At 38.8% G+C, this 14,382-nt stretch overlaps 1 protein-coding gene across 7 annotated transcripts in view; it reads right to left on the reverse strand.

Annotated features, from left to right (window-relative positions):
* BPTF (bromodomain PHD finger transcription factor) overlaps window positions 1-14,382 on the reverse strand; it is a 73,369-nt gene that overhangs the window by 19,740 nt on the left and 39,247 nt on the right. For 2 of the 7 annotated variants that reach the window (XM_067464218.1, XM_060763087.2), the window contains exons 14-23: window positions 14,210-14,334; window positions 12,981-13,109; window positions 12,731-12,881; window positions 11,721-11,844; window positions 10,328-10,580; window positions 8,974-9,135; window positions 6,824-6,975; window positions 3,970-4,093; window positions 2,564-2,784; window positions 729-948 (exon numbers count right to left, since the gene is read on the reverse strand). In XM_067464218.1, the coding sequence (XP_067320319.1) occupies window positions 729-948; window positions 2,564-2,784; window positions 3,970-4,093; window positions 6,824-6,975; window positions 8,974-9,135; window positions 10,328-10,580; window positions 11,721-11,844; window positions 12,731-12,881; window positions 12,981-13,109; window positions 14,210-14,334 (1,661 nt within the window). The remainder of the gene's footprint in view (window positions 1-728; window positions 949-2,563; window positions 2,785-3,969; window positions 4,094-6,823; window positions 6,976-8,973; window positions 9,136-10,327; window positions 10,581-11,720; window positions 11,845-12,730; window positions 12,882-12,980; window positions 13,110-14,209; window positions 14,335-14,382) is intronic. The other 5 variants (XM_067464220.1, XM_067464219.1, XM_067464215.1 and 2 more) reach the window with 4 other exon arrangements.

Here is a 14,382-nt window from a genome sequence, read left to right on the forward strand (position 1 = left end):
CATGCCTTATCCTTTGAATCATAAATATTAACTATGGAACCCCTCATTGCCCCTAAATAACTGCTTTATTTTTATATCCCATCACCATCTCCCTGAAGGGACTCAGGGTGGCTTACAGTGGGACCAAGCCTACGAACAAGAGAGTTAATCAACTAAAAATACATTTAAAGACATAACAAACATATAACAATCTAATTAAACAATTAAAAACAGTAGAGTATAAAAACGTCATTAGAGTGAATCAAAGCAAACTTCAATAACAAGAGCTAGGAACATGGTGGGCAGATCGAGAATTAGAGAGGGCTGGGCATGGGCCTGTGCAAAAAGCAAATTATAGGACTAGGACTGTGGGTCAAGTACTGAATTCAATCTATCTGTCAATTGTGGCTGGGCATTCATGGACAGGGACCTAACCATTATCAAATGGATATTGCAACATTCATGTTTTGAGGTCCCTGTGGAAGGTAGACAGAGTGGGTGCTTTAAGAAACAACTACAATATTTTACATCACCTCAATCACTTGTTAAGCCTATAAACTCTCAGATTGGTGAGAATTTTAATGCTTGCACATTCTGGGATTGGACTGGATGGCCCATGAGGTCTCTTCCAACTCGATGATTCGGTGATTCTTTTGATTAGCCCACAGGAAAATAATATGAATTTCCCTCCAATACAGTTACTTCATTGATGACATTGATTTTTAAAATATTTCATATAATAATCCTACCTGATGTTGAAGTAGAAACTGTTGTAGTCGTAGAACTAGTTACAGTAGCCGCTGTTGGTAATGGTGTAAAAAGAAATCGCTGAACTGTTCCATTTGGCATGGCTGCTTGCATAAGCTGTTGCCCCGGTCCTGGGATTACTGTTACCCCTTGTGGAATTAGTTGCAACTGGCCAGTTGTTTGACCCTGGCCCTGAATTACCACAGTCAAACCATGACTACTCTAAAAAGAGGGAGGATATCCAAGAAGAAAATCATTACAACCAATACATGTTTCAACAGCAGTAACAGGTGGGCTGCATTCTTTTATGAAGAGAAGTGATGTGATTTAACATGGGCTTAGTTGACATGGGCAGTTAGGGTACCAAACATGTTTTTTTCCCCCTGAAAAAGCCACCTATGGAAATTTTAAAAGGATGAAAGAGTGAAGAGGGCATAATACATTCATATATTCTTAATGAAGAATTAGAAAACCAACCCTTAAAAAACTAAAATCTAAATAAAAATGGCATGTGCTTAGGACAGTTCTTATCACTGATTTCAAATTCTGCTGCATAGTCTACCAATGCATTTAAAATTAGCTTTTTTCCTAAAGTATCTGTTTGAATAGCTTATAACTAAGGTTGTAGGTCTACAGCTGTAACTCAAAAATTGCATTAAGTGAACAATGATTCTTTTCTGGGTTTCAAAATACACTGCAATAAAGATTACACTAAATAAAGGTGGACACCTTTGGTTGATAAATATGAATACTTCAGGAAGATAGCTGAAGACTGCTCTATAGATACAAAAGAAAACACTGAGGAAAATATACTTAAACACTCAAGAACTTCTCTGTTTCAACAGATCAGAGCTTTATTGAGGTTAAGTCTGCTGCCAAGAGTGGCTGACCTCTGAAAGGCTCAAAAGCATAATGTAATTACCATGTCTGCCTACATTCCCCCAACAATCAGATAGATAGATAGATAGATAGATAGATAGATAGATAGATAGATAAAAATATCATAAGCCTTAGCACCTCAGAGGTGAAGTAAAAAGATACGCACTTTTACCTCACAAAAAGTATATCTCAGAACAGATTCAATAAATAACATGATTTTTATAAGGGTTTTAAGGTTTGATATGTTTTTAATGACAGTTTTAATGTATATGTTTATTTTACTATGTATGTATGTTTTGATGGCATCGAATCGTTGCCAATATAGGTAAGCTGCCTTGATTCCCAAACGGAATTGTAAAAGGTGGGGGTATAAATATGGTAAATAAGTAAGTGCAATACTACGATGTAATTCAGAGGTATCGAATTTGTGGTTCCTCAGATGTTTGGGCTTCAACTCCCAGAAGCCCTAGTCAGCTTGTCCAAAGGCCAGGAATTCTGGAAGCCAAAGCTTCAAACAGCTGGAGGGCCACAAGTTTGACACCACTGCCTTTGTTAACAAAAACAAGAGAGCATGCATTTTATTGTAAACTGGGCCAAAATGGTTACAAATTATGATAGTTGTGCTGTGCATGAAAATTTCAAGGGGGTGATTCTAAATTAAAATGTTGTTTTTGTTGTGTGGTTTCATCTTTTGCATGCAGATAACAGGCTCAGCCCAGTCACTTCCAGAGATAAAAGGCTTGGTAGCAGTTATTTGGAATAGTGTCCAGATCCCTCAGTAGTAAACGAACGAGAGTTATTAATGTGCCTTTTTTCATCTGAAACTTCTGAAGATTCAAGCGTTATTACAGAAAATCTCTGTTCTATACCATTAATATACAAAACGGCAGATCAAGCAATAGAAACCATGGCACTCACTGCACATTGACAAATCTTTACCCACATCACATTGACTTACCTGGCCTTGAGTGAGCTGCGTGAGCTGTGCCATTGTCAGTTTCACCTGGCCCTGTTGAGGACGAGGAGGTTGTGGGGACGTGACCTGGGGCTGCATGTGCTGGGAAGGTGTTGCGGGCATTGTTGCCAACTTTTGGCCTGCAGAGACTGTGGCCGTACTAGACACGGCTGTTGAGACGGGCTGCCCTCGGATAATCTGGGTGACTACTTGCTGGGTCTGACCTGTGTGAAGGTACCATTAAGAGCAAGGGTGTCAAACTCATTTTTCTTAAGGGCCACATCAGCCTTATGATTGCCTTCAAAGTTCTGTTCAATCCATGGATGGAAAAACCATGGATACACAGGGCCAATTATAGTTTCTTTACATAGTGGTTGCTGCTCTTTAATTACCCCCCAATTACCCTCTAGAAGTTATTGAACAGCAACTTCCATCGCTTTTGATTATACACCATGTGGACTGGGGATAATGAGAATTGCAACTCAACTGCACTTGTGGGAAAGGTTAAAGGACATTTTAAAGTCAGGCATCATATATCCACAAGCCTTGCATCTAAATCCAAACCCAACTATCCTGACTAAATAGAAACCCTAAATAGTAACAGATGTTACTGTATCACAACTCCCATCAGCTCTAGTCATGATGTCTAATGAGGAATACAGGAGTTGTAGCCCAATATTGAGAGCACTGGTTCTCAACCTGGGGTCCCCAGAGGTTTTTGGCCTACAACTCCCAGAAATCTCAGCCAGTTTACCAGCTGTTAGGATTTCTGGGAGTTGGAAGGCCAAAAACATCTGGGGACCCCAGGTTGAGAACCACTGATTTAGAGGGCTACATAAAGTGACATGGAGGGCTGAATTTGTCCTGCAGGTCTACCATTTGACACATATGATTTAGAGTATTAAGAAGTTATTCTCAACCCAAAACAGCCTTGATCAAAAGTCAACCACTATCTTCAAGCTAGCAAATTCATTAACCAGTAAATCAATGGTTCACAGATCCAGAGACTCAGAATTGTGTGCCTTAATGTCTTCAATTTAGTGTCCATGTTTTCATTGTGAAATACATTTCACACAACACCTAGCACTCACTATGTTACATTATTCTTTATCTATTGCACTGAACTGTGATTATAACAGAGACTAAGATGTATAGAAATTATAACAAGAGACCAAGGCATATGGATGTCCCAACTTTGGGAGAAAGCTGGGATTCAAATAAAACACATAAATGCTATGGGATGGAGCAATCCAAGGGAAATCTGGACTTGTGTTTCTTAATGAGAAATTCTGAAACAAAAGGGGAATGTTTCTGGTGGAAATGTTTCACTTAGGTGGATGATACAAAAATGGAGACATGAACCATGTGTTTCACACACTGGACATTTAAAAAAATCAAAATTAACCTACTGGCTGGAAGAATACCTTGCTGTACCACTAAAGGTGTTCGAATGATCGTCTTTCCTATTGCTGACTGCTGAAGTGGTGTCCTTATGACTGTCATTCCAGGCCGAAGTGGTGTCCCAGGTATTACCTGTATGAGTACCATTGAAAACAGTTAGTCTTTTCTTATTCTAAGAACAAATGCAGGCATGCAAATAACTTCTTTAAGATTCATCTGCAGAAAGAGAAACAGGGACATAGAACCGGAACTACTATAAAAAGCTAGTGTTCCTACTTTTTAAAGTGTCAGATGCATTCTCCCTTCTCTAATTGCACTTCTGTAATTTTCAACGTAATATCTTCTCCTCCCTTACCACTTGGTCCCCAAACTGCTGTAAAATTATAAAACAGCAGTAAAATAATAAAAATTTTGTCCTACTTTTTAAAAATTGTTTTATTAAAGAAATTTTAAATTATCATTACAATAAAACAGAAAAATACTGCAAGTTGCAATGTGCCCCTCCCTTCCCCTTTAGTGCCCCTCTCCCAGTGTTTTTGACTCCTATCAATCTCTCCCCTCCCCCCGCCTTCCATTCCATACCTGTTACAATATCCTGTGTTTTAAAATGTGATTTTAAACTGTTTTCTAATCTACTTTTAAATAACTGCTTTACAGGGGACTTGTCCTTCCCTTGTAAAGCAAGGCGCTTGTGCCCCGCTTTGTGCTGGTCAGTGACCGTAATAAAGTTTTGTACTTGTACAACTATGGAAAGAAAGGGGATGGAAGATAGGAGGGAAAGCTTGGGGAGGGGAAAGAAGGGAAAGAAATAATGTCTTCAATTCTTCTTCCTAACGTTCACTTTTTCTATCCATATATATAAAATAAAAAGTAAGTTTTCTTTTTCTCTTATTCGTCATGTTCTATTTGCACTCCTTCTGTCTTGATTGAGTTCCAGTCTGTCATCTTAATATATCTTCCGGTATTTTTCTTCATTAAGAATGTTAGTCTGTCCATATCTTTTATTTCTATTACTTTGTCTAACCATTGTTCCTTAGATGATATGTCCTCTGATTGCCAATACTTTGAGAAAACTATCCTAGTGGCAGTTGTAAAGTATGCAAATAATTTACCTTTGTTCGTGTTAGCAATTACTTCTATGTCGAACATTCCTAATGAATAATATTCTGGTTTCATTGAAAAGTCTATTTTGATATTCTGTGGCATTCTCCATGAATCATTTCCCAATAATTAGATATTTTATCGCAAGTCCAGCACATATGATAGTAAGAGCCTTCATGTGATTTACATATCCAACATCTGTTATCCATGTGCTTATACATTATTCCTAGTTTTTTGGGAGTCATATACCACCAATGTATAATTTTTAACCAATTTTCTTTCAGATCTGATGCATAGGTATATTTTAATTTTTTAGTCCATATTTGCTCTCATTCCTTTAATTTAATAGGCCTATCAATATTTCTTGCCTATTTTATCATACATTTTTAATCTCCTCTGTTTCTGTAGCTCAATCAATTAATTTGTTATATATTTTGGTTACAGTCTTTTTTTTCCCATTTGTATCAATTTGTCCCAAAATTGTCCTACTTTTGTATAAACATAAAAAACACCTAAATACATTGAAAGAGAAAAAGTAATGTGAAACAAATATTTAAAAAGCCACAGGAAGACCTCTATAAGATTTCCTCAGTTTCTCAAAGGGCTTCATGTTGATGCCAGTAAGTGAGGTGAGAAGCCAAAATGAGATTCAGATCTCTCTCTCTCTTTCCTAAGCTCTAGTGAGTCAGTCGTCATATGTTAATGCTTTTCTGTCCCTTTCTAGCAAAATGACCACCTATCCATCTCCTTCTTTTCTACTCATATGCAATGCAAGCATCTGGGCACTCAGAGGCTGCTCTCTGTGGGAGCCACAAAGCATTGAGGATTGTCTTCCAAAAGTGACAAGGGACAAATACTGTGGAACTTCTCACAGCCAAACAGAGACACTAACACTGAACTCACTCCATTGCCTGCCAATTAGTTTCTGGGCAAAGTACAAGTGTTGGTTTTGATCTTTAAAGCCCAAAATGGTTTGGGTCCAGGTTACCTACAGGATTGCCCTCTCCCATACAATCTGTCCTTTAGGACACTGAGGTCCTCTGGGGGGTGGCTACTCCAGCCAGCTAGAATCCGACTGGTGATTGTCACCTACACAACCTTTTCATTGGCCGCCCCAAGACTGTGGAACGACCTGCCATTAAAGCTCAGACAGCTTGGAATTTAAAAGTCATCTAAAGATCTACCTCTTCCAGCAGGCCTATCCAGTCAGTTTTCATCATGAAAACTTCATCTTGTGTTTTAATCTTTGTTCTGTGTACGTATATGCATTTGATAGAAGTATGTTTTAATATATGTATTTTATGTAATGATCCGGTAAACCTTTATGTTAGTTTTAGATGAGTGCCTGGAAGGCATGGTAACTCAATGATGAAAAAAGTGACTTCTATGAGCCTATTCTTGATTTCAGATATAATGTCTGGTATTGCAAATGGCTCAAGAGATTAAGTCTCACATAAAACCCTAGAGAAACCTTATTACCGGACTACAGGCCTCCAGAGACACATTCTCCCTCATAGTATGCATAATTTATGGAAAAAATTAATCTGGGGAGACTCTCTCTCCATGCAACTCTGCTGTACGAAGTCTGGCAACTTCGTTGTGTCATGTATGGAAAGTCTGAAGGAAATCTACAACGAACACAGTCTGCAGCAATTGTGTACTTGTACTCTACAAATGTAGCATTCTTAACAAAACCACAAAAATTCTGACCCAGCCCAAAGTGGTTCTAGGGAACCTTATGCCAACTTAACAATAACTTACCTGTGAAGCACTTGTTGTACATACAGTCCCGGTGTTATTTGGCCGAATAGTTACAGTGGCTGTCCTTGGCTGGAATGAAGTGAATGTCTGCTGGTTGGCTCCAGTTGTCGATGGAATGATACCCAACACTTTCTGCTGCACCTGAACTACACCTATTGGGAATAGAATTTGTCAATTTAAAAATTTCATCAATCACAAGTGAAAACCTTCATGTTCTTTATGACATACTACTTACTCTGTAGAACAAATCTGGGGAGAAAAGATTTCTTTAAAATGGATTTAAAAATATATTTCCTACATCTCTCACAACAGAGGACGCTAGACCCCTTACAACAACAATTACAATAATCCTATGATCCTAAAAGCAAGCACTGAATTAAAACACTTTGAACCAGTCTTTCTTAAACTCTGCTCCTCCAGGTGTTTTGGACTTCAGCTCCCAGAAATCCCAGCCAGCTTACCAGCTGTTAGGACCTGTGGGAGCTGTAGTCCAGAACATTTTGAGCAGTAGAGTTTGAGAAACCCTTGTCTGAAGCATATGCTCGAGAGTTTAAGTAAAAATAGAACAGACATAGGGACAGCTCAGACTTCCACAGTATGGAAACAATCCTTGCTGAGACCCTCTTTCATGTCCACAGCAACTAGGCTCTAGCACTCTTCTGGGGAGTTCAACACTTAGGCAGGTTCATATGGGGAGATGCAATCTTCCAGACTAAACTTTTCTAGGAAATATTGCATTAGAATAACAGAGTTGGAAGAGACCTCATGGGATATCAGTCAAACCTTCTGCCAAAATGCAGGAAATTGCATTCAAAACACCCCTGACAGATGGCCACCAAGCCTCTGTTTAAAAGCCTCCAAAGAAGGAGCCTTCACCACACTCCGGGGCAGAGAGTTCTACTGCTGAACAGTTCTCACAGTTAGGAAGTTCTTCCTCATGTTCAGGTGGAATCTCCTTTCCTGTAGTTTGAAGCCATTGTTACACATCTTAGTCTCCAGTGCAGCAGAAAACAAGCTTGCTTCCTACTCACATATTTATGACTTCCCCTCACATAGTTATACATGGCCATCATGTCTCCCCTCAGCCTTCCCTTCTGCAGGCTAAACATGCCCAGCTCTTTAAGCCTCTCCTCATAAAGCTTGTTCTCCAGACCCTTGATCATTTTAGTTGCCTTCCTCTTGACACTTTCCAGCTTGTCAACATCTCTCTTAAATTGCAGTGCCCAGAACTGGACACAGTATTCTAGGTGTGGTCTGAAGAAGGCAGAATAGAGGAGTAGAATGACTTCCCTGGATGTAGACACTATATGCCTATTTATGCAGGCCAAAATCCCATTGGCTTTTTTAGCTGCCACATCGCATTGTTGGCTGATGTTTAACTTGTTGTCCACGAAGACTCCAGGATCTTTACCACACTCTGTCAATTGTCCACTTGGATAATAGCACGTTACCCACACTTCTGCACAACTGAAGAACACAACAAAGACTAAGACTGCTTGAAATTTTGAATGCCTATTAAATAGTTAAGCAGTCTCATTTTGGTCAAAAAGAGAGGATCTATCCGATTCTCCTGGAAAGGAACTTGTAATATAATGTCCAGAACCTTAACAATCATATATTAGAAACAGCTGACTGAAAGGGCTTTCGACTTTCACATGGAGCACCAATAATAAAGCCATATAGCATCACACAGTCGCCCCTACATTAAACCTAAACATGTTTATGTTTAACATGAGGGAGAGGCATTCGTTCTAAGAAAAGACCACAAACTCCATGGCTTGTTCTTGATATTTTAACTACTAACCCCCCCCCCCCCCCAAACAGAATTAGAGGTTATAGATAATTGGCCCTAACAAACAATATGGTTGATTCTCAACATAATGCAAGGCATGTGTAGTTTTTTTAGTAAAAAATGTAAGGTAGCTTTTGCACAACAGACTTCGAAACAAAATAAATGTGTAAAAATTATGAAGGTTGAAAAAGAGGTAATGAAAGATTTGGAAGTTTACATGAAAATGAATTTCCAATGCAAATAATAATAATGACAATAATAATATCATCATATTCCCGTTTTGTAATGATGTAATTCTTTTAAAAGTAAAGAAATATCCAAACAAAGGAACATCCATGTTTTCATGCCATCTTCCTACCTCCTTGTGTGGCTGGTACGTTAACAGCCACAATCTTGCTGTTTGCAGGTAGAGGTAACTTTGTGATCACTTTGCCTGCCACAGTTACTGGACTGCTTGCAATCTGGAAAGTTTGACCACTGCTGGAAATGGTTGTAGCTGATGTAGCAGCTGTATTTGTGGCTAACAAAACCAAAATGGTGGTCAGTTTAGAGTAACAAATGACTGTTAAAAAACTGAGTGAGACTTAGTTCTCTTCTCTTGAGACAGGATTGCAAATACTACAATACTGATAAATTTAAAATGTCTGGTATGGCTACATTCGACATTTTGGGTTTTCCAAGAGCTTCCTTCCTATGTAAAGTTTTTGGGAGGAAATGATAAGGGAGGGAGAAGAGAGAGGCTTATGAAATGAACAATGGCTGGCACAGCAAAGACAGAAACACTTTTTAATTATTTTGCTCCTCTTCCACTGGCACCAAAGTTCATCCAATTATTAGTACAAAGAAAAATGAAACAGAGTTTCAAGACAGACAGACCTCTGTGCCCATGGATTCTGCACCATAGATTCAACCACTGAAGTCTTTGTTTAAAAAACCCCCAAAGTAAACTTTGCCATTTTATGTAGGGGACATCATGTTACTATGTTATTGTCTATAATAGGACATCAGCACCCATATATTTTGGTATCTACACTGCAGTAGATACCAAGAGCCCACTGTACCACAAACATAAACAGAAGGAATTAAATCAGTATGGCTGGTTCCCTGACCAGAGAATATTCAACCTTGCTATATTTGGTGTAGGTCCTACTTGATTTATATAAACACTGTGTTCTGAGTATCAGCAGCCTTTACATAGACAAAGTAGCAGCATATGTGCAGAAGGGAGCTATCAGCAGGCTACCACCCCATAGTTGGTAGAGATACAACAAAATTATCTGGGGGTGAGGAGTTCCCAAAGAAAGTATCTCCCAAACATCTCCCTGTTGATACAGTAACAGACTTTTTGATACAATAATCGGCTGGGGCATGGTATGGCATATCCAGACCACTGAATAAAGATCATATTTCCACTATGTGGAAGGCACCAACATGAAGGCATGAGCTTATAGCCACCGAATGGAGATTGTTCCTCATAAATTTGTGCATCAGCAAAGGGCACTCTTTGGCTGCTGTTAGCGTAACAGAGGTTTTTACTATTACAAACAAAAACTCTGTGTCACACTCTGTAAATTTAACACTGGCTCCCTTCAATTATAGAGATCACTGCTCCAAGGTATGTGAACTGAATCTTGTACTAAAATAAAAATCTGATGAAATGATACAAACCAATCAAGACTTTAAAATTTCTATTTACTGATTTAGTCATTTACCTGCCGAAGGCTGGCCTTGCTTAACCCAAGTAGCAAAAGTCTGGTGGAAGTTCTTGTTCTGCTGGAATGTGACTGTGGCTGGAGATCCAACTTTAGTAGCAAGCACCATTTTGGTTCCACTGGGCATAGGTCGTGGTAAGGGGCCCATCACAACTTTCTGAGGCGTGGAAACTGGGGATGCAATGATGCTCGTTGTTGGAACTGTAGTAGTACCACATACTGCAGGTAACTGCTTCTGCTGTTCCAGCCGTTTCTAAAAATTAAAGATCATGATGCAACAAAAAACAGCCATCATTAAGCCAATCAACAATATCAATTCTCTCACCAAATAGTGGTAAATACATCAAAGCTGCAATCTTGCACACACTACTAAACCTGTTCTGGAGTAAACGTGGACAGGATTAAATAGCATGCCTCACAGCTCGAAACACTAATTAATTCCAAAGATTCGAAGTGTCATAACAGACATACCGATTAGAAAGCCCCAAAAGAACAAGTGTTCCTAAAAGACAAATTACTAAGTCCAGAAGCTCTAAACCACGGGTCCTCAAACGTTTTAAACAGAGAGCCAGGTCACAGTCCCTCAAACTGTTGGAGGGCCGGAATATAATTTGGAAAAAAAAAACCATGAATGAATTCCTATGCACACTGCACATATCTTATTTGTAGTGCAAAAAACATTTTAAAACAATACAATAATTAAAATGAAGAACAATTTTAACAAATATAAACTCATTAGTAATTCAATGGGAAGTGTGGGCCTGCTTTGGGCTGATGAGATAGGATTGTTGTTGTTGTTGTTGTTGTGTGCTTTCAAGTCATTTCAGACTTAGGTTGACCCTTAGCGAGGGCCAGGTAAATGACCTTGGAGGGCAGTATCCAGCCCTCGGGCCTTAGTTTGAAGACCCCTGCTTTAAATGCACAATCAAAAGATGTTATAAACTGCACGTCTGCATGCATGTATGACGATGGGCAGACTAATTCTCTTGTTTGCTCATATATAAACAGATTAAATAAATTAGTTTCCATTCCAATGCAGAAGCATCTTTGATTCTATATTAACAAGATGCCCAATGTTATTTTCTCCCCACCATGGCAAATTAGGAACTACTGTAATCTGTATCCAGTCATTTTACAAGGGAATCTGCATTATGACATAATGCTGAAAAGGAACAATTTCATTCCACACTATACAAGTGGGGACATTTATCTAATAAATGGAAAAATTTAATTCTGCAGCACAGGCTTCCAATAGAGATATACAACCATGTTTTTACTCATGTGGAAATGATAGGAAAAAATTAGGTAAGAGACATTTCCATGTTTACTTTAGAAGGGACAAATGCAACCAATGCAAACGTCATCAGGTGGGACTACTAAGAGGCTATCCCACCTGCTGGGCAGCCAATCGCTGCTGTTTTAGTTGAGCCTCTATCTGGGTCTTGAATTCCTCAGCCTTCTTCTGTTCACTAACCTTAGCCTGTTGCTCAACCGCTTGTGCCTTTTCCTTTTCCACTCTGCCAAAGAGATGAACCAAAACACTAGATCACAATCACATCATAATTATCAAAAAGCACATCTAATATTAAAAGAACTAATCTTCCAGATTATTGGTACACCAAATTCCTGAGGTTTTCTTTTTACTATCAATGTGTAACATTTCTAGAAAGCTGTTGCTGTTTGCACTGTGTGTAGGAAAAGCAGAAAGGATGATAACCAGGAAGAATATTCAAGAAGGAGGAAGAATAAATGATGTCTGAGAAATGAATCAAGAAGTAAATCAATTCATAAATGATACAGAGAAAGTGTTGGAATGAAAGTCAAATGGAGATCAAGAAAAACTTTGGACGTAATGAAACTAAGTGATGTTGCCTTGATGAGACAAAAAGTGGGAACAGAACAAATTCTAAGTTCAAAGAGAAATAAAACGACAAGTGGACAGGCCATGTAAGTGAGTGAAAATGCTTGAATAAGCATAGAACAGACAGGAAGTCACAGGGAAGGGCCAAAATGAAACAATAAAGAAAAAACTAATACACACAGAGAGAGAAAGGAACCAGCATACCCAAATAAAAAGGACCAGAGAGATTAAGATCTTGGGAACAAAAAACAGACTACAAAGTTAAAAGTCTGGTGCCTCAGCTCCACATGCAGGCCATAAGATAACCAAATATCTCCAGTTTTTTCCTCAAAATAACTGACAGGAGAGAATGTCAATGAAAGGAACGTGTATTTAATGCTGTAAAATAGCTGTTCACTTCCTATTTGACTGCATGTATAATTCAATGTTATTTTTAAGCTGAAATGTGTTTTAGATAAGATCCAGGATGGCAATGACAATGCAATATTTATGCAATCTAAATATGATACAAACGTTGAAAGAGCTTCACAATGTCAGATTACCTTTCAGAAAATGCTTTTATCTCCCACAATTCCAATTCTTCTTCTGCCACCCAGGTTTCAATTATAACAGGTCCTGTTTGCTTTGGAGTTTCTGGCCTTTTAGGCCTCAATGCACTTGATCGAAGACCCTTCCTTTGAGGTGTAGGAGTTTCTGTACATAAATATGAAGCAAGGGTTTAAATTATAATACCCCTCAGTTCAAAAATCAATTGCTCAATGAATACGTTTGGAACTCTATATGTGAATTTACCTTTCGGAGCCTCTGGAACACCAATAGGACAAACAATTTTCCGTATACAGTATTCTGATCGGATTCCATATGGTCCAACATCTCTCCGTTTGATAATTTCAGTGGTTGTAATTTCTGTTTCCGATGTTTCTGCAAAAGGCATTTCAAAAGGTTATTATTTCAAAAGGGCAACTGATGAATTAGATGATGTCTATCCTACAAATACCAGTGTTTTGGCTAAAAGAAAAAAGAGTCAGATTTAAACTAAATGGAAAGATGGAACGCTGGTGTGATATGCCATTGGAGGCAGCAGTAGGATGTAAATGGCTATGGGTGTACAACAATACAGGAATAAAAAGCTGACACTATGGGAGAAATGTTGCTGGATCAAAGCAGGCTATTTCTTTCATGCCTGGTCTCTTCCTGGCTCCTCCATGCCAGGGCATGCTAGGAAGGCTGGCTTTAAGAACTCCACATGCCACATGACATGTGATTTTCCAAACCAGCCTTCCCAAGGCATCCTGTATTTGAGGATCCATGTGGAGCACCTGCACCGGAGCTGTTAACACTGCGAAAGCTCTTTCCCTGGTAGCTCATAAAAACACAGCCCTGGAGGGTTTCCAGTGATGATCATGCCACACATGCTGACTCCTATACCTTATCATCTCAGCACAGACAGTCGTATATCCAAGTAGGACAGACCCATTAAAAATGGGAATGTGTAACTCAACGCACACTGAAATGTCATGATTCAATTAATTTACTGTAGCTGGGATTAATGATGAATTTGACCCTAAAGTTAAAAAAAAACCCATACTTTTCAGTTGTGTCTGAAAACTAATGAGCATTAGTCACTGGCTATTGGTATCATATGTTTTATCACTATGCCTCATTATTAAGTGTTATAGTTGCAATCTAGATCAGTTAATCTTTCAACAACCTTCACAGGAGCCTCCAAAAAAATCACTACACTAAGTGAACCCCTGTACTTGAAACCAGCCTGTAAGTAGGGTTGGCATAAGAAGTGAAGTTGTTTAAAGGTGTTCTCTGATGCTTAGTAGGGTCAACACGATTTTTTTTGTCACAGTGGAGGGAAACCAGACTAAAATGGATCTAGATGGTTCCATCCATGATAGTCTTCAAAATACAAAATTATTTTAGTTTCAAATGATTCAATATCACAAAGAATATTTAAATACCACCCGCATATTTGGAAATTAACAAAGCCAAGTGCTCCTTTAAAATACTACCTGTGCGAGTAGTTCCTCCACCAGGTGGGGGTTTAGCAGCCATGTCATCCCACTTCAGACATGCCCAGAGTAACCTCAACATAAGGCTAACTCCTGCCAAGGATTTTACGGTTTGAAGTCGGTATCTGGGAAAATTCATAAAGAAAATTATGTACTACACAACTCCATAGTAC

The sequence above is a fragment of the Anolis sagrei genome, chromosome 2, assembly GCF_037176765.1.
Source record: "Anolis sagrei isolate rAnoSag1 chromosome 2, rAnoSag1.mat, whole genome shotgun sequence".
In the NCBI taxonomy this organism is placed as follows: Eukaryota; Metazoa; Chordata; class Lepidosauria; order Squamata; family Dactyloidae; genus Anolis; species Anolis sagrei.